The 26,205-nt window shown below is 41.3% G+C and overlaps 1 protein-coding gene across 5 annotated transcripts in view; it reads right to left on the bottom strand.

Moving 5' to 3' along the window:
* Positions 1-26,205, bottom strand: part of GLI3 (GLI family zinc finger 3) — a 313,081-nt gene that overhangs the window by 102,276 nt on the left and 184,600 nt on the right. For all 5 annotated transcript variants that reach the window (XM_063922481.1, XM_063922483.1, XM_063922484.1 and 2 more), the window contains exon 5: positions 2,879-3,084. In XM_063922481.1, the coding sequence (XP_063778551.1) occupies positions 2,879-3,084 (206 nt within the window). The remainder of the gene's footprint in view (positions 1-2,878; positions 3,085-26,205) is intronic.

Here is a 26,205-nt window from a genome sequence, read left to right as displayed (position 1 = left end):
TAATGCAATCACAGGAGAAGAGGAGGATGGCTGAGTACCATAGGACAAGAATGGTTTCCTATGAAGAAGAGGCCACAAGCACCAATGGCCGCACTGGCTGCTTTAGATTCTGACACTGATTGATCATCAGCATTTTTGAGGGAATCTTTATAGTTTTACAGGTTGAGTATCCCATATCCAAATATTCCGAAATACAGAATATTCCGAAATACAGACTTTTTTGAGTGAGAGTGAGAGAGTGAAACCTTTGTTTTTTGATGGCTCAATGTACACAAACTTTGTTTAATACACAAAGTTATTAAAAATATTGTATTAAATGACCTTCAGGTTGTGTGTATAAGGTGTATATGAAACATAAATGAATTGTGTGAATGTACACACACTTTGTTTAATGCACAAAGTTATAAAAAATATTGGCTAAAATGACCTTCAGGCTGTGTGTATAAGGTGTATAGGTAACATAAATGCATTCTGTGCTTAGATTTAGGTCCCATTACCATGATATCTCATTATGGTATGCAATTATTCCAAAATACGGAAAAATACGATATCCAAAATACCTCTGGTCCCAAGCATTTTGGATAAGGGATACTCAACCTGTATTATCTAGAATCTTTAATCGGTGCATATGGGACAAGAAACCAAATAGAATGGCGAAGGGAGAACATTGCCTTTTTCTTTCCCTTTTAATAGAGGGAAACACGTTAGTACAGATGAAATCTGAAAAGATTGTCCAATAGAGAAAAATGATCCTATTGCAGCACGCATCTGCTGATACTATTGAGATGGATTCAAAATCTGTGGGGTTTTTGTGTTTATTCTTTAATATTTAACCAAGTGACAAAACTGTCAGGTTTTATGCACACATCTCTTTATGTGGTACTGTCAGCAAGCTCATCTTTCTGTAATATGCTAATGCAAACAGTACAGATGAAATGAATGCTGTGGTAGATAGTTATGGTTAGATTTACTGATCTTATTTATGTGTAAAGACACAAAACAGAAAAAATACAATGTACACAGTCGGTTAATGTCAACAGCAGCGCTTGCTGAGAGAAGACAGAATGCAAGATCTTTACAAAAAGTAAGAGGAAATGTTAGCAATTTCCTACCATTCTGTCTTATCTTCTATAATTTATGAAGGTGTCTAATAGACAAGACATGTCCTTTGCTGTCATGCAGTCAGAACAGAAATGGCTGGGGATGCCTTCCACATGCTGAGCAGGAAAAGATCTCCTGTAGCTAGTGACTCAATTTACACTATGATATTCCAGGCAATCAGATAAAATCTGTGCATTTCTGGACATAATATAAAGGCCATAGAGTTCATATGTGAATCCTTTATTTTTCTTCGACTAGTACAGTAGGTTACCAGATCTTTGTATGGCTTTTCCAATAAATCATTTTAATATACATTACTACATTTACCTAGTACTTATGTACAGTATATGGTTTAATACTTCCTTCTAAGACACATTATAGGCTTTTCAGTTAGAAGTCATGATGTGGAGGTTCTTCCTGTTGCTGGGTCACGAACAGGTGATGTAGAACTGGCTGTGTGAGAAGCACTGATTCCTGAAGTTGATGTCAGCCACTCTGAAGACTGCCCAAGCCTTGTTGGCAAAACATGGCTAGATGGGAACTGCAGGTACTTGTACTAAAAGGGCTGCCTGTTGGGTATCAGTGGTATGCCTGGTGGGTAGGCACACTGCCTCTTGCCCCTTCCCCTAATTCAATTAGCCGCAGTAATTTATTGCAGGATAACCCCACGGGACTTTGTGGCATCAAATTGTAATATTCAATCTAGCACTTTTTTTTAGCATCTAATTGTTTTTCTACCAGTTGTAACACCTTTTACATTCTAATGATTACCTCTCACCTATGTAACACACTTAAGAAATAGCTTTTGCTTCTTACGTACAGTATGTAAAACTTACTAACATTTTAACTTGTCACTAGTGTGATGCCTTGGGATGGCTGGCCTGTGCTTACCGAGGGGCGGGGGGGGGTCCCGTGACCTGGACTTGAACCTTAGTGTTAGAGACCCACCAGATGAGGTCACATGGTTGCAGTTTTGGGGCAAAAATAATGCTAAGCACCTTAATTTTGCTCTATGTTAGGTGGCAGAGTTTACTTTAATTACTCTGATCAACAGTGCTTAGTAATATAGAGCTTACATCTAAATTTAGGTTTTTTTCTGTGTTGAACTACAAATCTCAGCATTTTAGCACCTCTCACTATGTTTGAAATTAGGGTGCGCAGTCCAAGGTCCCCCTAACCCCTATATATTTAGTTGTAGTTAAGCACGAAAAGCCTTATTTTATAAAACTAAGTCAATCAAAATGATTCCAGTTAGAGTTTAATGAAAGGTAAAGTAGGAGCTCAATGCATAATAACAAAGAAAGGACGTTTTTTAAAGTAAGAGCTAAGCTAAATTAGCTGAGCTAAATTAACACCGAATTAGAATTATTTAATGCAGTCCAAGGTGACTGTGCCTCTTCCATAGTCACTGAAAAGATAAAACTTCCATTATTAGACTTATATCACATCTAGAACCTAATGATGTGCTCAGACACACTATGTGACAGATCAGCCCTACTCCTAAAATCACTTGGAGCATCCCACTGCAGTCAGCAGTTGTCTGAAAACAGAGGCCAACAGTGTCATTAACATATTAAGTCATTAAAGTTATTTGTCATGCCACTCATTTTGGGCCAAGAAAGAATGTTCAGCTTGCCAGTACAAACATCTATAGTTGTCAATACTTTAAACCTTGTTGTACATTAACACAGCTGTAATACAGAGGTGCAAAAACTACATCATTACACATAGAACATCTCCAAGTTATCAATTTGTTTCATTTTTTTTACAAACTCACCATCAGTAGGGCTGAGTCCACGAGCTGCTGATATCATGGAAAGTGAGGGGCTACTGTGCAAAGATCTGATATAGTCCATGTAAGGGTTGATATAAGGGTGAGGAGGGCTAAATGGTGAGTCTGAAGCTGATGCATGATTCCTGTGTGGAGATATCCGTATGAATGGAAGATCTGAATATGTTGGGCTGCTTGCTAATGCAGAAGGCCTGGAAGAAAGCATGAAAAAAAACACATAATTATGTAATTGTATATTATCATGTTACTATTGTTACAGTACTTTTACTTCAAAATTCCACAACTTTTAGAAATTTGGAGTTCAATATTTTGATGACTAGAGTATTTGCTTTTTAACTGTAGACCTGTATACAGTGGATGTAACCATCTTGTAGCTAATATTGTTACTAAATAACATTGCTTCTGTAGTATAAACATTGTAAGGCCAACTTAAGATGAGCACACGCTAATGGGCCCTACACACTAACTGATTACACTGAAAGATATGAACGATCTTGTTCATTAATGATCGAGATATCGTTCATATCTTTCAGTGTGTATGCACCAACGATGAACGATGCGCGGCCTCGCGCTCGTTCATTGTTGTTGCCAGCTTGTTTATGCATGCATGCCAATATGGACAATCCCATCCATATTACCATGCAGGGCTATGGGGCCGAGTGACGGGTGGAGTGAAGAAACTTCACTCTCCCCCTTCACGCCCCACCCCACCGCCGGGGCATCCGTCAGCAATCGGCCAGTGTGTAGGGGCTATAAGAGATATGTTGAATTAATGCATTTAGGGAAAGATAAGGGGAGTTACTATGACAACGAAAATAAATAGGAAATGAACGTTTGGCTCAGGCGCAGCAAAGGACCATGGGACTGATAGCTGTGAATATGTATAGGGTCCAGCTGTGTGCCGAACATGACGATTGGAGCACGGATAGTTTAAATATTTCATTTCCTGTAACAACTGACATCCTGATTTTTGAACCTTGAAAAATACCCCAGCACGGGGTGGAAACGCGTCGGTTTGGTCCCTGCAGCTAAGAGACGGCAAAAAAACGGGAGTATATAAAAGATCCAGCAGACTTTGCGGTGGAACGTGTCGGAGGTTCCACTTGTTAAACATATGCTGTTTGAGAACTGTTTGGCCACATGTCTTAAAATCCGGTAATTATATGCTGTAGGATGCTGTTGGGAGACCTTGTTTACATTTATGTGATGTCAAGAATGTTTATCAAGACTGCTTTGCACATCTGCTGATGTGGCTTCTGGATTTGTTTTAATTGTATGTTATTAAAAACTGTATTACACTATATCCATATATTTTATTTTTACATGTCGCTAACCCTATGGTGAAAAACCTGTGATGACTAATAAGATCCTGGGGAACATTTCAAAGCGCTAGCCATCTTGTACTGCATGAATCACTTTGTCACATCAACAAAACTTCCTTTTATAGTCTGACCCTCTTCTCAGCTTTCATACAGTTAATACTCTTATCTGGGTGGTTCCTGCATTTTAACCCTGTTAAAACAATCAAAACACAGAAGTTGTCTGTGGTCACCTCCAGCAGTCACTCACTGCTGCTGCTTGCCATCTGACACTCTCTCTAATAGTGTCACAGACATGAGGCGTGTATATGTTGGTGCATACATATATGGAATTATGCTAAAGTGCCTCTAGTGTTATACTGTACTACAATATGTGAAGTGAATGGACACATAAAAACATTCAATCTTTGTGAAGTTTTTCACGTTTATTGTGGGTTTTCTCCTACACTCCAAAAACATACTGGTACAGGTAATTGCCTTCCATCCAAATGAACTCAAGTGTATGCGTGCAAGACGGAATTTAAACTTTAAGCTTAATGAGTGAGGGAATTGTGTGAAATATTCAATATTGTATGGAAGGTGCTACATTATTATATTATGACATGGACAGTGTTTTTATGGGAATTTACAAATACTTAGAATTACCCTTGATTCTGAAGAAATAGCAAGTGTAATCATGTAATATATAGCAGGAAGACAGAGGGCTCCCCAATACAGAATGTAAGAGATGTGTTCTGATAATAGCGAGGGCTGTTATTGGCAGATGTCGCCAAAGCAGACTGTAATCTAATGTAAAAGGCAGTTCTACCATGTCTTCCAGGCTAGACACAGAGATATCTTAATCACAGATCAAAGCAATTCCCGGGAGAGCTCCAGAGCCAATGAAATGTAGTATGGTGGTTATGATACTTGTCTCTTCTCCCTCATTCCTCTTCTATCTGCTTGATCTGTAACTCATACCACTTTGTTTTATCCTCAGCACAAATTATAAGCAGTTATAGATTGAAGTATGCAGAATTTAGTACACAGACAGCCCTGCCGAGTCACTAGAGCACCAAACAGCAAGGACGTAAATGAGGACAGTTAGTCAGTGGCTTCTCATGTGTGTCCCATGGCAACATGAACTAAAATAAATGTGTTTGTTTTAACTTTTAAAGTGATTTCTGCACGTACTAAGGGCAGCTAGTATAGTGGCTACTTAAATATTTTTTCATGTTTACATTAAGGGCCATATTCAATTAGCTGCGGGGCTTATTACAGGCTGGTTGCATTGCACGGAGTTATTGAATTGCACACTGCACTTACCGCAGGTTCCTGCTGCATCCTCCTGAGGTGCAAACAGAAATCTGTAAGTAGCGCTTTCTGCAGTAAGTAGGGATTTATGCCCTTAGTGCAGCTAATGCAAGCGCATTAACCAGGCGCTGGAACCTATGGGTTAAAATGTGTTAGCCCTAGGTTTACCATGGGAGGAAATGGGCTTAAACTTGAATAGTTTCAGGCATTAAAGCTCGAGGCTAACCTTCCGTTGTAAGCCACGCTGCTAATTGAATATGCTACTAAGGGGGAATTCAGTTAGCCACAGTAATTTATTGCAGGTTACTTGATCCCACGGGACTATTTAATTAGCCCCAAAGTTAGCCTGCAAGCAATAGTTAACAGGGATTTTTATATTCAGGTCCGAACATACCCGCAAAGAAATCCCAATAAATAGCCCATTCTCAGGAACTGTTACCATTGTTAACACATAGGTCCAGAAACGTATCCCTGATTCTATGTATTAATGCCAAATAACAGTGTAATTTACTGGGTGAGAAAAAGATTCCCTAACTGTCAAAGCCAGAGGCTACCACCTTTTTTCACCCCCAGTAAATTAATGGAGTTAATTGAATTGCCCCCTATGGTGGGGTATCCTATTAGCAGTGGTAATTCATCTCTGCTAATAGGTTTGCTGGGGGCTATCCTAAAAATCTCAATTCCGGAGTGCTGATTCCCCCGATGCCGGCATTTATCAGGCATTATGCTTTGCATGTGTCAGGCACGCAAAGCATAATCCCCGATAAACAGCCCCATTAGACCTGTTGTTTTGGCGATAACACATGGGTCCGGGAACTTATCCTGGATACCATGTGTTACTGGGCGATAGCAGTAGTTTACCACACGGCAAAAATAGGCTACAAAAGTATAGTCCGATAATAACATCCGGCTAATATCAGAGATCTTAGCCCATTTTTGCAGCGTGGTTGACTACGCCAACAAAAGAATACGCCCTAAGACCGTTAAGACAGTATTATCAATTTATGAGAAATGAAGAAAAAGACTAACAAGTCTGAAGTGACATCTATCAGCAATCTCTTCCCAAGGAATCTGCATAGGAATGTGTGGGGTGGCTACTTATGGGCAACACAGTTAGCAAGTTTTATAACAGCCCCACAAATGTGTTGCTTGTCTAAACAAAGCGTCTCCAACTCTCCATCTGTAGTTAGAACCACCATATTATTAGGATGTAACAATATGCAGCTTCATTTTGTACAGTTTACACTACATTATTAAAAAATGCAGACTTGCATGCTTATTAGCTTTCTGTCTGCTTAATAAGTAAGTTGCGTGCAAATGATTGAGCTGTGTCACGTATATTCTAAGACACTATAAGAGACAAAATTCTGCCTCATTTGTATTTGCCCCCTAGGAATGAAAATCATCTCACAAGACTTTCCTAAATGCTGACAGTTGTGGGCAAGCATTGCAGACACTCAGGAATGTAATTATGCCTTTTTCTCTCATTTGTTCTAGTCTTCAGAAAGTATTGATTGCAAAGAAGCAAATGGGGACTGACTATTGAAAGAGCAGAAACTATACAAATACAAAATAATTAGATCAGAAATAGAATTAAAGACCTTGTCACAAGTTCGGGTATTTTAGAATCACTTAGGATTAGATATATTGGGGGGTATTCAATAAGCTCTGATAATTTCGTAGCTATTGAATTCACCCCCCAGCATATTCAATTGCGGGCCATTTTCAACCATTTTTAAGGCATTTGCGCCAATGCCTTTTCACACTTTTTTGTGTGATAAGGCATTCGCGAAAAATGCCTCAATATCAGTGAAAACATCCCCCATTTTCACAAGTGCAGGTGCCAAAGCACGTGGATTTGCAGATCCACGTTTTTTGCTCCTGCTGAATTTTTCGCCTAGGCAAAATATAACGGCCCTGCTATTGAATAGGGCGAATCCCCATTCGCCCTACATAATAGCGCACAGTGCAGTTTTTTTCGCCTAGGCGAACAAACGGCCTTAATTGAATACCCGCCATTGTGTACATTACATAGTATCATCATATGTGCATGTATTTCTGCATAATTGCATGCACAGCTCTTGTTTGTGCAATGTTCTAAGCGCAGACAAAACGGCTGCTGGTTTATTTCCAACATGTAAATATTTGGAAAGTAAGGGAACACATCCGGTGTTTTTTTATCCATGTTAGATATTTTATTTTCTGTATTTTAATACATTGCCAAAAATAATGCAGATGTGCAATCATATTCATAGGTGCCCAGACACAGATATTTTGCGCTTGCAACACACACAAGACAGACAAGTGTTGTCTATGTGACTGAGCATTTTGTAAATACTTGTAAACCACTTGTAAATACAAATTGTGCGCATCCATTTTTTCATTTTGCATCTGTTACAGGTGCATAGATGTAATTAACTAAATCTTGGAGTAGGACTTCGGCATAGTGGTCGCATGACAGAAATAAGGCAAGGAACAGTTTATGCGATGAATAAGGCAGTCATACATTGCTTATCATTTACAACAATTACAATTCATATCAGAGGTTAGTTTCAGGGACAATGATGTCACAAGGTGCTGCAAAATGGCGTAATACTACCATTGCTGCCTCGCTGTGTTTGTGTGGGTCTCTTCTAGAGATGAGCGCCGGAAATTTTTCGGGTTTTGTGTTTTGGTTTTGGGTTCGGTTCCGCGGCCGTGTTTTGGGTTCGACCGCGTTTTGGCAAAACCTCACCGAATTTTTTTTGTCGGATTCGGGTGTGTTTTGGATTCGGGTGTTTTTTTAAAAAAACCCTAAAAAACAGCTTAAATCATAGAATTTGGGGGTAATTTTGATCCCAAAGTATTATTAACCTCAAAAAACATAATTTACACTCATTTTCAGCCTATTCTGAACACATCACACCTCACAATATTATTTTTAGTCCTAAAATTTGCACCGAGGTCGCTGTGTGAGTAAGATAAGCGACCCTAGTGGCCGACACAAACACCGGGCCCATCTAGGAGTGGCACTGCAGTGTCACGCAGGATGGCCCTTCCAAAAAACCCTCCCCAAACAGCACATGACGCAAAGAAAAAAAGAGGCGCAATGAGGTAGCTGACTGTGTGAGTAAGATTAGCGACCCTAGTGGCCGACACAAACACCGGGCACATCTAGGAGTGGCACTGCAGTGTCACGCAGGATGTCCCTTCCAAAAAACCCTCCCCAAACAGCACATGACGCAAAGAAAAAAAGAGGCGCAATGAGGTAGCTGTGTGAGTAAGATTAGCGACCCTAGTGGCCGACACAAACACCGGGCCCATCTAGGAGTGGCACTGCAGTGTCACGCAGGATGTCCCTTCCAAAAAACCCTCCCCAATCAGCACATGATGCAAAGAAAAAGAAAAGAAAAAAGAGGTGCAAGATGGAATTATCCTTGGGCCCTCCCACCCACCCTTATGTTGTATAAACAAAACAGGACATGCACACTTTAACCAACCCATCATTTCAGTGACAGGGTCTGCCACACGACTGTGACTGATATGACGGGTTGGTTTGGACCCCCCCCAAAAAAGAAGCAATTAATCTCTCCTTGCACAAACTGGCTCTACAGAGGCAAGATGTCCACCTCATCTTCACCCTCCGATATATCACCGTGTACATCCCCCTCCTCACAGATTATCAATTCGTCCCCACTGGAATCCACCATCTCAGCTCCCTGTGTACTTTGTGGAGGCAATTGCTGCTGGTCAATGTCTCCGCGGAGGAATTGATTATAATTCATTTTAATGAACATCATCTTCTCCACATTTTCTGGATGTAACCTCGTACGCCGATTGCTGACAAGGTGAGCGGCGGCACTAAACACTCTTTCGGAGTACACACTTGTGGGAGGGCAACTTAGGTAGAATAAAGCCAGTTTGTGCAAGGGCCTCCAAATTGCCTCTTTTTCCTGCCAGTATAAGTACGGACTGTGTGACGTGCCTACTTGGATGCGGTCACTCATATAATCCTCCACCATTCTATCAATGTTGAGAGAATCATATGCAGTGACAGTAGACGACATGTCCGTAATCGTTGTCAGGTCCTTCAGTCCGGACCAGATGTCAGCATCAGCAGTCGCTCCAGACTGCCCTGCATCACCGCCAGCGGGTGGGCTCGGAATTCTGAGCCTTTTCCTCGCACCCCCAGTTGCGGGAGAATGTGAAGGAGGAGATGTTGACAGGTCGCGTTCCGCTTGACTTGACAATTTTGTCACCAGCAGGTCTTTCAACCCCAGCAGACCTGTGTCTGCCGGAAAGAGAGATCCAAGGTAGGCTTTAAATCTAGGATCGAGCACGGTGGCCAAAATGTAGTGCTCTGATTTCAACAGATTGACCACCCGTGAATCCTTGTTAAGCGAATTAAGGGCTGCATCCACAAGTCCCACATGCCTAGCGGAATCGCTCCGTGTTAGCTCCTTCTTCAATGCCTCCAGCTTCTTCTGCAAAAGCCTGATGAGGGGAATGACCTGACTCAGGCTGGCAGTGTCTGAACTGACTTCACGTGTGGCAAGTTCAAAGGGCATCAGAACCTTGCACAACGTTGAAATCATTCTCCACTGCACTTGAGACAGGTGCATTCCATCTCCTATATCGTGCTCAATTGTATAGGCTTGAATGGCCTTTTGCTGCTCCTCCAACCTCTGAAGCATATAGAGGGTTGAATTCCACCTCGTTACCACTTCTTGCTTCAGATGATGGCAGGGCAGGTTCAGTAGTTTTTGGTGGTGCTCCAGTCTTCTGTACGTGGTGCCTGTACGCCGAAAGTGTCCCGCAATTTTTCTGGCCACCGACAGCATCTCTTGCACGCCCCTGTCGTTTTTTAAAAAATTCTGCACCACCAAATTCAAGGTATGTGCAAAACATGGGACGTGCTGGAATTTGCCCATATTTAATGCACACACAATATTGCTGGCGTTGTCCGATGCCACAAATCCACAGGAGAGTCCAATTGGGGTAAGCCATTCCGCGATGATCTTCCTCAGTTGCCGTAAGAGGTTTTCAGCTGTGTGCGTATTCTGGAAAGCGGTGATACAAAGCGTAGCCTGCCTAGGAAAGAGTTGGCGTTTGCGAGATGCTGCTACTGGTGCCGCCGCTGCTGTTCTTGCGGCGGGAGTCCATACATCTACCCAGTGGGCTGTCACAGTCATATAGTCCTGACCCTGCCCTGCTCCACTTGTCCACATGTCCGTGGTTAAGTGGACATTGGGTACAACTGCATTTTTTAGGAGACTGGTGAGTCTTTTTCTGACGTCCGTGTACATTCTCGGTATCGCCTGCCTAGAGAAGTGGAACCTAGATGGTATTTGGTAACGGGGGCACACTGCCTCAATAAATTGTCTAGTTCCCTGTGAACTAACGGCGGATACCGGACGCACGTCTAACACCAACATAGTTGTCAAGGACTCAGTTATCCGCTTTGCAGTAGGATGACTGCTGTGATATTTCATCTTCCTCGCAAAGGACTGTTGAACAGTCAATTGCTTACTGGAAGTAGTACAAGTGGGCTTACGACTTCCCCTCTGGGATGACCATCGACTCCCAGCGGCAACAACAGCAGCGCCAGCAGCAGTAGGCGTTACACGCAAGGATGCATCGGAGGAATCCCAGGCAGGAGAGGACTCGTCAGACTTGCCAGTGACATGGCCTGCAGGACTATTGGCATTCCTGGGGAAGGAGGAAATTGACACTGAGGGAGTTGGTGGGGTGGTTTGCGTGAGCTTGGTTACAAGAGGAAGGGATTTACTGGTCAGTGGACTGCTTCCGCTGTCACCCAAAGTTTTTGAACTTGTCACTGACTTATTATGAATGCGCTGCAGGTGACGTATAAGGGAGGATGTTCCGAGGTGGTTAACGTCCTTACCCCTACTTATTACAGCTTGACAAAGGGAACACACGGCTTGACACCTGTTGTCCGCATTTCTGGTGAAATACCTCCACACCGAAGAGCTGATTTTTTTGGTATTTTCACCTGGCATGTCAACGGCCATATTCCTCCCACGGACAACAGGTGTCTCCCCGGGTGCCTGACTTAAACAAACCACCTCACCATCAGAATCCTCCTGGTCAATTTCCTCCCCAGCGCCAGCAACACCCATATCCTCCTCATCCTGGTGTACTTCAACACTGACATCTTCAATCTGACTATCAGGAACTGGACTGCGGGTGCTCCTTCCAGCACTTGCAGGGGGCATGCAAATAGTGGAAGGCGCATGCTCTTCACGTCCAGTGTTGGGAAGGTCAGGCATCGCAAACGACACAATTGGACTCTCCTTGTGGATTTGGGATTTCAAAGAACGCACAGTTCTTTGCGGTGCTTTTGCCAGCTTGAGTCTTTTCAGTTTTCTAGCGAGAGGCTGAGTGCTTCCATCCTCATGTGAAGCTGAACCACTAGCCATGAACATAGGCCAGGGCCTCAGCCGTTCCTTGCCACTCCGTGTGGTAAATGGCATATTGGCAAGTTTACGCTTCTCCTCCGACAATTTTATTTTAGGTTTTGGAGTCCTTTTTTTTCTGATATTTGGTGTTTTGGATTTGACATGCTCTGTACTATGACATTGGGCATCGGCCTTGGCAGACGACGTTGCTGGCATTTCATCGTCTCGGCCATGACTAGTGGCAGCAGCTTCAGCACGAGGTGGAAGTGGATCTTGATCTTTCCCTAATTTTGGAACCTCAACTTTTTTGTTCTCCATATTTTATAGGCAGAACTAAAAGGCACCTCAGGTAAACAATGGAGATGGATGGATTGGATACTAGTATACAATTATGGACGGACTGCCACGGTTAGGTGGTATAAAAAAACCACGGTTAGGTGGTATATATTATAATAATAATACAATTATGGATGGACGGACTGCCTGCCGACTGCCGACACAGAGGTAGCCACAGCCGTGAACTACCGCACTGTACACTGGTTGATAAAGAGATAGTAGTATACTCGTAACAACTAGTATGACACTATGACGACGGTATAAAGAATGAAAAAAAAACCACGGTTAGGTGGTATATATTATAATAATAATACAATTATGGATGGACGGACTGCCTGCCGACTGCCGACACAGAGGTAGCCACAGCCGTGAACTACCGCACTGTACACTGGTTGATAAAGAGATAGTAGTATACTCGTAACAACTAGTATGACACTATGACGACGGTATAAAGAATGAAAAAAAAACCACGGTTAGGTGGTATATATTATAATAATAATACAATTATGGATGGACGGACTGCCTGCCGACTGCCGACACAGAGGTAGCCACAGCCGTGAACTACCGCACTGTACACTGGTTGATAAAGAGATAGTAGTATACTCGTAACAACTAGTATGACACTATGACGACGGTATAAAGAATGAAAAAAAAACCACGGTTAGGTGGTATATATTATAATAATAATACAATTATGGATGGACGGACTGCCTGCCGACTGCCGACACAGAGGTAGCCACAGCCGTGAACTACCGCACTGTACACTGGTTGATAAAGAGATAGTAGTATACTCGTAACAACTAGTATGACACTATGACGACGGTATAAAGAATGCAAAAAAAACCACAGTTAGGTGGTATATATTATAATAATAATACAATTATGGATGGACGGACTGCCTGCCGACTGCCGACACAGAGGTAGCCACAGCCGTGAACTACCGCACTGTACACTGGTTGATAAAGAGATAGTAGTATACTCGTAACAACTAGTATGACACTATGACGGTATAAAGAATGAAAAAAAAAACACGGTTAGGTGGTATATATTATAATAATAATACAATTATGGATGGACGGACTGCCTGCCGACTGCCGACACAGAGGTAGCCACAGCCGTGAACTACCGCACTGTACACTGGTTGATAAAGAGATAGTAGTATACTCGTAACAATTAGGATGACACTATGACGGTATAAAGAATGAAAAAAAAACCACGGTTAGGTGGTAGGTATATAATAATAAATAATACAATTCTGGTCGGACGGACTGCCTGCCGTGTGCCGACACAGAGGTAGCCACAGCCGTGAACTACCGCACTGTACACTGGTTGATAAAGAGATAGTAGTATACTCGTAACAATTAGGATGACACTATGACGGTATAAAGAATGAAAAAAAAACCACGGTTAGGTGGTAGGTATATAATAATAAATAATACAATTCTGGTCGGACGGACTGCCTGCCGTGTGCCGACACAGAGGTAGCCACAGCCGTGAACTACCGCACTGTACACTGGTTGATAAAGAGATAGTAGTATACTCGTAACAATTAGGATGACACTATGACGGTATAAAGAATGAAAAAAAAACCACGGTTAGGTGGTAGGTATATAATAATAAATAATACAATTCTGGTCGGACGGACTGCCTGCCGTGTGCCGACACAGAGGTAGCCACAGCCGTGAACTACCGCACTGTACACTGGTTGATAAAGAGATAGTAGTATACTCGTAACAATTAGGATGACACTATGACGGTATAAAGAATGAAAAAAAAACCACGGTTAGGTGGTAGGTATATAATAATAAATAATACAATTCTGGTCGGACGGACTGCCTGCCGTGTGCCGACACAGAGGTAGCCACAGCCGTGAACTACCGCACTGTACACTGGTTGATAAAGAGATAGTAGTATACTCGTAACAATTAGGATGACACTATGACGGTATAAAGAATGAAAAAAAAACCACGGTTAGGTGGTAGGTATATAATAATAAATAATACAATTCTGGTCGGACGGACTGCCTGCCGTGTGCCGACACAGAGGTAGCCACAGCCGTGAACTACCGCACTGTACTGTGTCTGCTGCTAATATAGACTGGTTGATATTTAAAGAGATATTAGTAGTATACAACAATACTATACTGGTGGTCAGGCACTGGCCACCACTCCTGCAGCAAAAGTGTGCACTGTTAATTAATATAATTGTACTCCTGGCTCCTGCTAACAACCTGCAGTGCTCCCCAGTCTCCCCCACAATTAATTATAAGCTTTTAATTTATACATTGATGACTGTGCAGCACACTGGGCTGAGCTGAGTGCACACAGACTGAGTCACACTGTGTGACTGACTGTGCTGTGTATCGTTTTTTTTTTCAGGCAGAGAACGGATATAGCAGAGAGAAGTGAACGGATATATTATATTAAATAAAAGTTAACTAGCAACTGCACTGGTCACTGACTGTGGTAAACTAACTCTGTCTGCGACTCTGCACAATCTCTCTCTATCTAATCTATCTATCTCTATTCTAATGGAGAGGACGCCAGACACGTCCTCTCCCTATCAATCTCAATGCACGAGTGAAAATGGCGGCGACGCGCGGCTCCTTATATAGAATCCGAGTCTCGCGATAGAATCCGAGCCTCGCGAGAATCCGACAGCGTCATGATGACGTTCGGGCGCGCTCGGGTTAACCGAGCAAGGCGGGAAGATCCGAGTCGCTCGGACCCGTGGAAAAAAAAGTGAAGTTCGTGCGGGTTCGGATTCAAAGAAACCGAACCCGCTCATCTCTAGTCTCTTCCAGAATCTCCAGTTTCTTTCCACAATCCATGAACATACTGATGAAGTAAGTGGCAGGGAACCTAAATTGCAAGCTCCACTGTGGCTGACATACATCACTATATTTTATCTACAAAGCACTTAGGGATAGGTGTGTGCTATATGAATAACTGTTAATGCATGATTAAAGGTGCCTACACACTGAGCTATTTTCCCTGTGCCACGGGGGGGGTGAAGCACTTTCCAGAGTAGGAAACTGTGGAAAGTGCTTCACTCAGCTGTACAAACAGCCCGTTGAACGGCGGCTGCTATCGATGACGCGGGAGCGCACATCAGCGCTCTCCGCTAGCCCATCCACACAGGACGAGTTTGAGCTCAAAGTAGCTCAAAATTCCAAAAGTGAACTACTTTGAGCTCAAAATCCTACATTCTGTTTTATCAGCTCATCCTGCTTTGTGGTAAGAATGACTCCCGGACTGATGTTTACCTGGTTATTTCAGACCCATCAAGTTTCCCCCTACCAAGGAGCACCAGGTTCTCTGAAAAGCCCCATATGGAACCTTCCAATTATTATCGGGAACCAGTAGCAGGCTGACCTAGTACGGTACTATGAGTCCTGGTACCACATTATATTTTAGACTTCTCACAGATCAGGGCAGACAGCTACCTACAGACAGGCCTGTGTTACACTACCCCTTGGCAGTAATGAGAATATAATTAATTGATTAATGATACTTGCTATAGATTAGCTCTAGTCAGGAGCTGCGCAGTTTAGGGATTACATCTGAATTGTTTTAATCATAGTGTTCAATTCAGTAAATCTACTGAAATGGGAATAACATTTGTGTTCCTCAGCAACTACAAAAGTATAGAAATGAATATGGGGAAAATCTAATAAGCAGCAAAATGTGACATCCTGTTGTAATTAGTATAAATGCATAGCAACTATTGTACCACTCTTGTGTGTTCCTTAATTCCAGTTTATAAGAACTGTATCCTGTAGCTATATCTTTATTTCTTTTTTTGTGTCATATTAACTGACAGTTTTGTTTGTTTTTGATTGTTTGTTTGTTTGTGTGGCTGTCAGCAATTTATTTTACAATTTCAATCATTATATATATCTTCAACCCAAGTCTTTGCTGTGTTTACATTAGCTTGTGGATCGTAGTTACAATGTTATGTTTCATGACCTGTATCATAATTGTATGGGGGCAGATTATATTAGCCACAACACTTCAGGACATGTTGGGGTAGTAACACTGCTTATGTTTGTTGGCATTGCATAGAGGTGTAAGTGGAAATAAGTAGTCTTTAATCCACCATAATACCAGGAAATACGTGCAGGAACTTTGCCACTACTGATCTGCAGCAAATAATGGTTCTGTGTGCATTTTTAAATCCACACTGGACTCACATGCTTACTGCTACTACTGCACTAAAGCCTACAGTGTATGAATGGTCAACTTACTTCCACAGGTAATTCCAGTTTATTTCACTTCTGCTGCAATATCATCCATTTTTCACATCAGACATGTTAGTAAATACTGTAGAGTTTATTTTAAACTTCCCCATGGTCACATTTTTGAAATGCTAATTCTATAATCCCTCCCTGCTATGTAACATTTCACACAGGTGACCCTTTTTAAAATGAGTCATTTCTCTTGCTTATCTGTTATAGGCCCTACACACTGGCCGACATCACTCAAAGATATGAACGATCTCGTTCATTAATGAATGAGATACCGTTCATATCTTTGAGTGTGGAGGCACCAGCGATGAACGATGCGCGGCCCCGCGCTCGTTCATCACTGGTGCCCCGTCGGCTGTGCATGCAGGCCAATATGGACGATCTCGTCCATATTTGCCTGCACTTCTATGGAGCCGTGTGACGGGGGGAGTGAAGAAACTTCACTCCCCCCGTCACTGCCCCCCTGCTGCCGGGTCGGCCGTATCCGCCGTCGGGCACCTCGGCGACGGATCGGCCAATGTGTAGGGCCCATTATACCGCTATAACATTCAAACTCCCATACTCCAGTAAGTATGGGAGTTAGAACTGGGCTTGGGACGTAACATGGACAGAACAAACCTGGCGGAGCTGCAACACCATTCCTGCTGCTCCACTGCTCATCTCCAACTCAGTCATAGGGGGTAATTCAGAGTTGATCGCAGCAGCAAATTTGTTAGCAGATGGGCAAAACCATGTGCACCGCAGGTGTGGCAGATGGAAGTGGAAGGTGATAAAGCACCAGCCAATCATTACATGTTTGAAAAATGACAGGAGCTGATTTGCTGGTGTGTTATCACCTTCCACTTATCACTTCTTTATCACTGCCTTATCATTTCTCCAGGCTTAATACATCTGCCCCTATATTCCCTACCACATGTGTACACACACACACACACTTACACTAGGGTTAATTTTGTTGGGAGCCAATTAACCTACCAGTATATTTTTGGATTGTGGGAGGAAACCCACGCAAGCACAGGGAGAATGTACAAACTCTACACTGCACCGTAAGATAAATAATGTAGTTCAACTGGTTTAATATTAAGTACATCCTTTCTGTTGTGCTTTCTATGTGCAAACTGGAGTTGGTGCAGAGAAACATTACAGATTAATTTGTCAGATTTTCAGGGTTCAGATTAAGGGTAATATGGGTCTGGGGCTGATAATGATCAAGGGTATTGTGAGAAGGGAGGTGTGGCCAGTGCTGTGTGGGTGTGATCAGTGCTGTGTGGGTGTGGCCAGTGTCATGTAGGTATGGCCGGTGCCATCAGCCCCAACATCTACCTAAATAGGAAAACGTAAAAAAAAATAAAAAATTGCAGGATTTTGTCTGGTAAATAGAAATACAATTAGAATAAATTTGATTTATGGCTAAGGTGGACACAGCCACATCCATGCCTGTGACTTTATGCGAATGCTGCTACAAAGCCCCTCCCTGGTGTACAGCTATGTGTCCGAATGTGCAAGGACTGAATTTCCCATTGTCAGCGTTCGATTGGTTCATCCATACGGCAGGCGCTATTTCTCCATCTGAGTATCGCCTCCACAGTGAATGATTCAGCGTCTGAATATAAAAACACTTCCCATAACACGTATCATCTCCACGCGTCTTTTTAGCCACCTCCCAGTCACTGTCCAGCACTTTGCCAAGACATCTCTGAGACCGTGTGCCACCAATGGGCCTCATTTGTAACTCTATGTACAGTATCTGGATGCACGCGCCAAGAGAAAAATGTATCCACTGCGTAAGACATCAGCAGCATGTGTGACTCAGGCCCCATACGTCAGGGGAGCTGACTGAATAACAACCCACCAGCTACTCTGCTCTTCCACGCTAAAAAAGGGACTTCAAAGTCAGGGCCTAATTCAGACCTGATCGCAGCAGCAAAATTGTTCTCTAATGGGCAAAACCATGTGTACTGAAGGGGGGGGGGGGAGAGAAAAAAAACATGTGCAGAGAGTTAAATTTGGGTGGGCTGTGTTCAAACTGAAATCTAAATTGCAGTGTAAAAATAAAGCAGACAGTATTTACTTTACACAGAAACAAAATAACTCACCCAAATGTAACTCTCTCTGCACATGTTATATCCCTCCCCCCCCCACGCCCTGCAGTGCACATGGTTTTGCCCATTAGGGAGCAATTTTGCTGCTGCAATCAGGTCTGAATTAGGCCCTCAGTCTCCTCTGGCAGCTGTTGAAGAACTGCTCAGGCAATCAGTACATATTCATACTCTAAACAGAATGGGGCCCATTTGTTAATGATTGATAAAACTTGTTGTACATGATAAAACTTGTTACATATGATAAATTGTTTACCAGCCAATCAGCTCCCAACTGTCATTTTTCAAACACATTACAGTTAGAATCTGAACACATGACAGGAGCTTGTTGGCTGGAGCATTATTTATCATACGCAATGAGTTTTATCATTCACAACAAGTTTTATCACTCGTTGATAAATGAGCCCCTATGTCTTTCGAAATTTATTACATGACATAAAAATATGTGTTGAACACTCAATTATTGGAGGTCATATAAAAACACAGCATATTTTCTCTAAATAATAGGATCTATCACAAGAAAAGTTGAGAAAAAGGACTGTTTTCAATTAATTAATAAATGAAGGGAGAAAGAAATAGTAAGACTGTTAGGAGAACACACAGAATCCCTAGCTCTATTAGTAACAGACATGGCAATGGCTAGGATCTGGGCTATTCAGAAACAGGGTATTTTATGTAAGAACATAGAGCTCAGGAAGTAATTAATTTGTCAAACAGCCTTTGGGAATCTCACACCTGCAGTGTTCTTATAAATCCATACCACTGAAAACTTTACAGTATTTCCTGTACAATAATAGCCAGACTGATAGAACATGGAGCAAATTATCTCTGCATCAATGCACAACAACAAAGCTGCATGTTTTCCAACTACTATTTGGCAACATTTTTCTTTCGCTAAACTGACAAACTGCTGGGGCTGACTAAATATTACACATAACACAATACAGAGCCTCATGTGCTCATGTAACATACAGTATGTATACCATGATGGCTGAGATCGCAAAGTTGCAATTTGTAAGGTATGGAAGGAGCCAGAAGTGAATCTAGTCATTCTGCTCATCCTACAGAAACAACTGAAATAGCACCCTCCTGATCCCTCAGGGGTACTAAGGGTCTAATTCAGCACGGATCACTATTGCACCTAAAAGTGCGATCTTTTGCAAACTCAATTGCAAAGAATCACACAGGTAGTTCCTGTGCAGCAATGGAAAAGGATGCCCACTGCAGTGTTTGCGCAATCCATATGCAAAATCAGGAACATTGAAGGGATAAATTCAATCTGCGCCAAGCCAGAGCATCCACAAATCTGCACATGCTGTTGCACACAAGTGATTGCAGATGACATCAAAGACCTGCTCACCAAATGGCCATGACACGCCTGCGTTTTGCCACTACTCCCACAAAACACCATGTTACCACCCCTAAAAGCTCACTTCCTGTCAATCACTGTCTGATTGCTTCACTTTAATAATGTAAACCCACATTGATCGCAATGCAGCTCTGGCACATGTACATTACACACGCAGTGCATGTGCAATAGTCGCCCAAATTGCAAAACATCTGAATTTCGATCCATGCTGAATCAGGGCCTAAGTTCAAACATGTGCATATAAGTATATCCAACAAGTTATTAATAAACTATCTCTGTGTCACACAGAGAGAGGGTCTCGCTGGGCAGAAGAATGGTCTCAAATGGCGATGGCTCTGTACAAGAGTATGGAGCATACCTATGTACCAAAGCTTTGCGGGGAGATAAAGCAGAGAGTGATAAAGTACCAACCAATCAGCTTCTGTCTTTGTTCTAACTCAAAATAATTAACATGCTTATTTTTATTTTATCTTCTAAATATTTATGCCATATTTATCTCTACATTCATCTTTGCCAAAGTGTTGATATGATTTAAAATTGATTCACACTTAGATGTATTTTTAGACACTTTACCACTTTCAAGGAACTTAACACACAAAGGGGTATATTCAATTTGTAGAGATTTTTCCGACACTTGGAAAAAACGGCACTTCTCGACAGTTTTAGGTTGAATTTGATTTCGACCTATTCAATGAAAGTGTAGTTTTTTCGACTGTCACAAAAAAAGCACTTGTTGGAAAACACGTGGATGGGCGAGTCCCACCTGTTTCTGTCGAAAACGCAGCGGTTTTCGACAATGCAGATTCGACAAATATAAAAGTCGAATCTGCATGGTCAGAAAAGTATTTAATAATGGGCAAATTCACCTGCAATTGAATACTGTTAGTTGAATTAGTGCCGGTTTTCGGCATGCCGAAAATACCGGCACTAATTGAATATACCCCAAAAAGTGCATGATAAACGTATTTCCATGAACTTCTTAAGTGTTTATCTTCCCTACAGTGTACTGGTAACATCAGCACAATGAAAATAGATAATGTCTTGTTCTAAAATGTTGATGCCCCAGAAAACTATGGACTAAAGCACCATTAGATAGTAATGTAAAGTAAATTTTATTATCTGTAGACAGGTAAAGTATGGTAAATTGTATTATCTGTAGACAGTTTTTGACCTTGTAACTGTTTGTTATACTATTTATTAATGCCTTTTGCATAATTATGTTTTAATTGTTAATTGATCTCTTAAAGCTGCATGTATTGATTCTAATGAGGGTCTTAACAGTATACTGCAGATTTACAGAAGGATTTGATGGAAATTTGGATTTAATACTTTGTTAAAGAAATTAATGGAAATCAAAACAAAATATCAATGGTATATCTTATGGTGTGTACATACGGTGAGATATTTTCTTACGATTTTGACTACATAGTCAAAATCATAAGAAAAGTTAGTGCAGATCGCAAGGTGAAAGTCACCTTGCGATCCCGATGCGATGCCAATGCGCGGTTGGCATCGCAAGCCTAGATAGACTGTGCAGAAAAGATAGTCAGAATTGACACTTAGCCAAAATCGCACATAGTCAGTATCGCAAGCACAGTCATTATATGCTTGCAATGCTGACCTAGTCCCTATCGCACAGTGAGAATTGGAATTAGCACGAATCTCACCGTGTGCATCCACCGTTAGATTAGCAGTAAGTATGAATACATTTCACAGATATTGTACCTTGCAACATCAAATAGAAACTTCAATATAAAGATGTTGACTGAAAGGATAGCGCCACCAAAATGTTGTTCTGGATGGAATGCACATACATTATACGTGTGTAACAGGCCAGGCACGAAGAGGAGAGAGGTGCGTGGTAAGTGACAGAAGCATTAACAACCTGGCAGATCCACCATGCAAAGACTAAAAAGTACAATTTCTGTCTTGTATTAATTCTTTTAACTCTACCCAGAACTACATTTTAATGTATCATTGAAGTTCTTTTAAGTATAAAAGTATACATATTTCCCAAGTTTGATTTGTTGTCGGTGAGTTGACTGGCGAATTCAATGCATGTTACAACCCTTATTAAAAACCAAAAAACAAAATGGATTAAGGGACATTTACATGAATTATATGCCTGACATTGATCATCTGGACTGCTTATAGCAAAGCCCATGTAAGTACATATACTGTATTGTCACTCAAACTGTATTATTAAGCTTTTTAGGACAAATTATTGCCACGATAACTCTATGACCGTGCATACGATCAGAAGCAGCCATTATTGGGCCACATTTACTGACTGTAGTGACTGACATTTCACAGATCCCAAACAAATGCTGCTATGGATCTGCGGTCCTTTTGGGTCCATATATCATGTAATGTGCAGCCATTTTGATTTAAAATAGCTTAATGAGTCTCATGTGGGACCAGTTAGTAATTAGAAATAAAACATATTAACATTACAAATAAGTAGAAACTGCTTGATAAATAATGTTTTCTTCAAATAAGAATGCTGATGGCTAAGCTATCTATAAGTGATTTAATCTATCTATAAGTGATTTAATTGTCCGGCAATCACTTAGTTTGCAGGAGTCTCAGATCATATTAGCTAGATGCGCCTTATTATTACACTTGCACATCCTTTGCCATTTCATTTCAAATTGCCATAAATACTGAATGGAAATTTCTAAACAGTCGCGCTGGGTCTATAATCAGCAAGATGAATGATAGGGTCTCCCTGAGACCAAAGCCAGGATGTCATTGATTAGAACAAACAGAGCTACATATCAAGGCAAAATGCTTTAAACTGATCCTCAAAGTTATAATACTGAAGGACCTTTTCACAAGTCACTTTACTGCTATTAGACGATTCCACATTTACATCGTTTCTCCCATCCAGGTCTCAGCTTCTTTATCTGTATTCTTTCAAATCCTGAAATTGCCTGGATAAGAGTGAGGTATTTTTTTTCCTTTTGCATTTCTAAGAGCAGTCTGAACTTTCAGTGGAATTGAAGAGGCTTTGTGTCAAGTACAGCTAAATCCAGCCTTTCCATATCAAACCACTGCGAGAAAATTACTGTGAGGATGATAAGGCTGTGAGATATAATAAAAAGTGACTCTACTCAATTTACACTGCAATATTGGTATGACTGAATATTTCTCATTCAGGTGACTGATAAAATCGCTAAACTGTATTGCAGATAAATAGAGGAGGCTTCTGTCAAGAATAAACACCATTAATCATGAAGTCTCAGCCACGGAGTGGATGTGCTTAGTATTGCTATACAGCCCCAGGAAAACATTGTATGTAACCTGTACTTTTGTGCCTTCCCCATCTCTGCTTAACCTTACCACCTTTAATTATTTTATTTTTTTCCCTTCCTTGGAGACGCGCTGAACAGTTGGATTGCAGTGATAACCTCCTAATGGCTTATCTGGACCAGCCGGCGAGTGGCCCACAGCAACTTTAGTGGTGTTTATGTATGTCAAGTATAAAGAAATAGAATGAACTAGGTGGTCAGGAAAGAATATTTGAAGATGGATGACTCTATTTGTCCAGGTTCTATCAATTAGTTGGACCAAGACTTATCATGTGTTATTTATATCAAGAAAAATACTTTTATTCCTGAAACCAACATCCTATTCTTCTCACACTTGGTTCTACAGAATGCAGGACGTGGTTTAAATAGCAAATTAAACAAATCATCCTAATTTTATGGAGGCTTCCTAACCAAAGCAAAACCTAGCTTTTCGTGTTAATTCTTTGAGGAAGAAACCCAGTTGAGGTTACCAGGCATAGTCTGAGCCCCCAATATCCCTAAGCCCTATGTTTTATGGTAAACAAGCTTGAAATAAATAAAGCAAGATACTAACATTGTGGTATTCCCATTGAAAATTATTGATTTAAGAATTATCTGTAGTCACGGAGGCTATTTTTCAGGTAAGAACTGTACAATGTCTGCTAGGTAGTAATTCTGTGCTCATACAAGTTCATTTAATGGAGAATTCCTGGGCTGCTCAACTACCATTGAAACTGTTCAAGGCTATAGATATGTAAATGGTGAAAAAGAAATAAACATCCTTAAAAATAGAACCTGTCTATTTTCATGATTCATTTCTACACCGGGAAATACAGTAAACTGGTTACCTGGATTCCTTAGAACATTTTTTTTTCCTTCCTTGCACAAGTATCAAATAATTATTTTTTTTTATACCTGCCTTTACTCATTATTTTAAAAAGGAGATGTAAAACTATTGAAACCTAAGCAAAGGATGATTGCGAAGGAGTTGCGATCTAGGCGAGAAACACGTAAGCGCCGGTCTACACACTAACTACAGCAAATCATGTACTACAAGCTATACAGTTGAGTACTTAAAAAAACAGTTTACTAGTCCAGGGCAGCTGTAAGTGGGGCCTAATAAAAAGAGGCAAGAATCAATCCCTCCACAAGGACTAAGGGGCTGGCGCCCAAAGGAATGTCATTCATGCAGAAAATGAGTTGGCAGGGAGGGGGCAGGCTGGAAGAGAAAGACCAGGGATCCCTATGGGAAGAAAAAAATAAATAAACCTCTCAACAAAGAAAACAAAAAGCCAACAAACAATAGCCCTCCAAACACTTAAGTGCACTGGAACTTTACTGGGAGCAAATATCACAAAGGCTTAAATAAAGAACGCCTTTCACACAAGTAAATGCTCTGGCAGATAGATCAACGAGGCCAGTGCTTAACTTCCCCCTGTCCAACTGGCTCCTACGTTACTCAGTACTGACCACTTATAATTTATCATTTCAGCTTATGAACATTTTGAGCCTGAGTGTGTTTGCTGCAATATGGCACACAGACAATGGGATTTCACACACCAAGGTTAGCAGATGTGCTGGTGCAGTTTGCATAGTGAAATTCAGCTTGGTATAAGTCACAAATACTGTATATCGAATACATAAAAATCACGAGAAACAAGGAAATGAATGTGTAGAGTATTATGGAAACACATTGTCGATATTTTATAAAATCTGCCCCCTTAAAGAGAATTCAGATCTACAATAAAAGCTTCCCTGAGTTGAAACTATAATTATACCATGACAGAATATTCCAAGCATTCTACTGTATGCTGCTGACTTTGTTGCCCTAAATCTACTTTTTTAGGCATGAATCCATACTATGGGGGGTATCTATCAAACCTTGGAAGAGGTAAGATTGTGAGAGATAAGGAACCAACCAATCAATCATCTTCTGTCATTTTTCAAACACAGCCTGTAAAATGTAAGGAAGAAGCTGATTAGCTAGTACTTTATTTCTCACAATTTTAGCTCCCTGCGAGCTTTGGTAAATACAACCCTAAATGTTCGAGGGCCATAACTACTGTGCATACTTACTGTGCCCATTTCTATTATACATACACATGTTTATTGAAGTAAGCAGCCCATTCCATGAGACAATTTGAAGTTATTTGGTATAAAACAATGAATGCCTAAGTTCATTCTAAAAGATATTATAACCCAGGTAGAAACATTTCGCATAGTGAATCTGATAAGCAACCAACACTGCAAAATGCTGAATATGTTTTAATTTCAGAGCCTTGAAAATTGAGGAACATGGCTCCGCAGTCATCAATGCTCTGTACTGATTATTAGAGATAGCTTTGTACGGGGAGGGGGGGGGGGGGGGGGGAAATGGGGGGACGGGGGGGGGGGGGGGGGACACAAACTCCAGTTCCAGTTCAGTGATTCCTGGGCCACAGCAACAGGTCTGTTTGACAGCAGTCTGTAGCAGCAGCTTGCTTCAGGTTCACTGCTTGTGAATACATGAGTTCATATCTAATACTGCTGACTGTAGCACAAAGAACACAACAGTTTTGTCCAAGGAGTTCACAGCAAGCCCCCAAATGTACAGTATATGGAGAGTCTGCATTCCTTAATTCTTATGATTAATTAGAATGCTCAAAATATATCAGCAAGCAAGTAAATTCTCAATTAAACTCTCTGCCAGGGAAATACTGATATCTACGTGTATATACTTTCCCAGTTTGATATAAGAGAACAACAATATAATGTTTACCAGGTCCAATATTTCAATATACTTTAAAACCTGCTAATTTCAACATCTGCTTTCTGAAAGCCCAAAGCTATTATTTATGAAGTGCAATATGGAACGCAGCAAGTGCCAACTCACCTGTTCTCTGCCATTGTTTAATTTCCTACCTCTAGAATACACCTGTGTATGATCACTGGAGGTTGCAGGGTGACTCTGAAGAGAATCTGT

This window comes from Pseudophryne corroboree, chromosome 5, assembly GCF_028390025.1.
Source record: "Pseudophryne corroboree isolate aPseCor3 chromosome 5, aPseCor3.hap2, whole genome shotgun sequence".
Classification (NCBI taxonomy): Eukaryota; Metazoa; Chordata; class Amphibia; order Anura; family Myobatrachidae; genus Pseudophryne; species Pseudophryne corroboree.
Note: the sequence above shows the minus strand (reverse complement) of the source record. Positions and strands in the feature narration are given on the sequence as shown.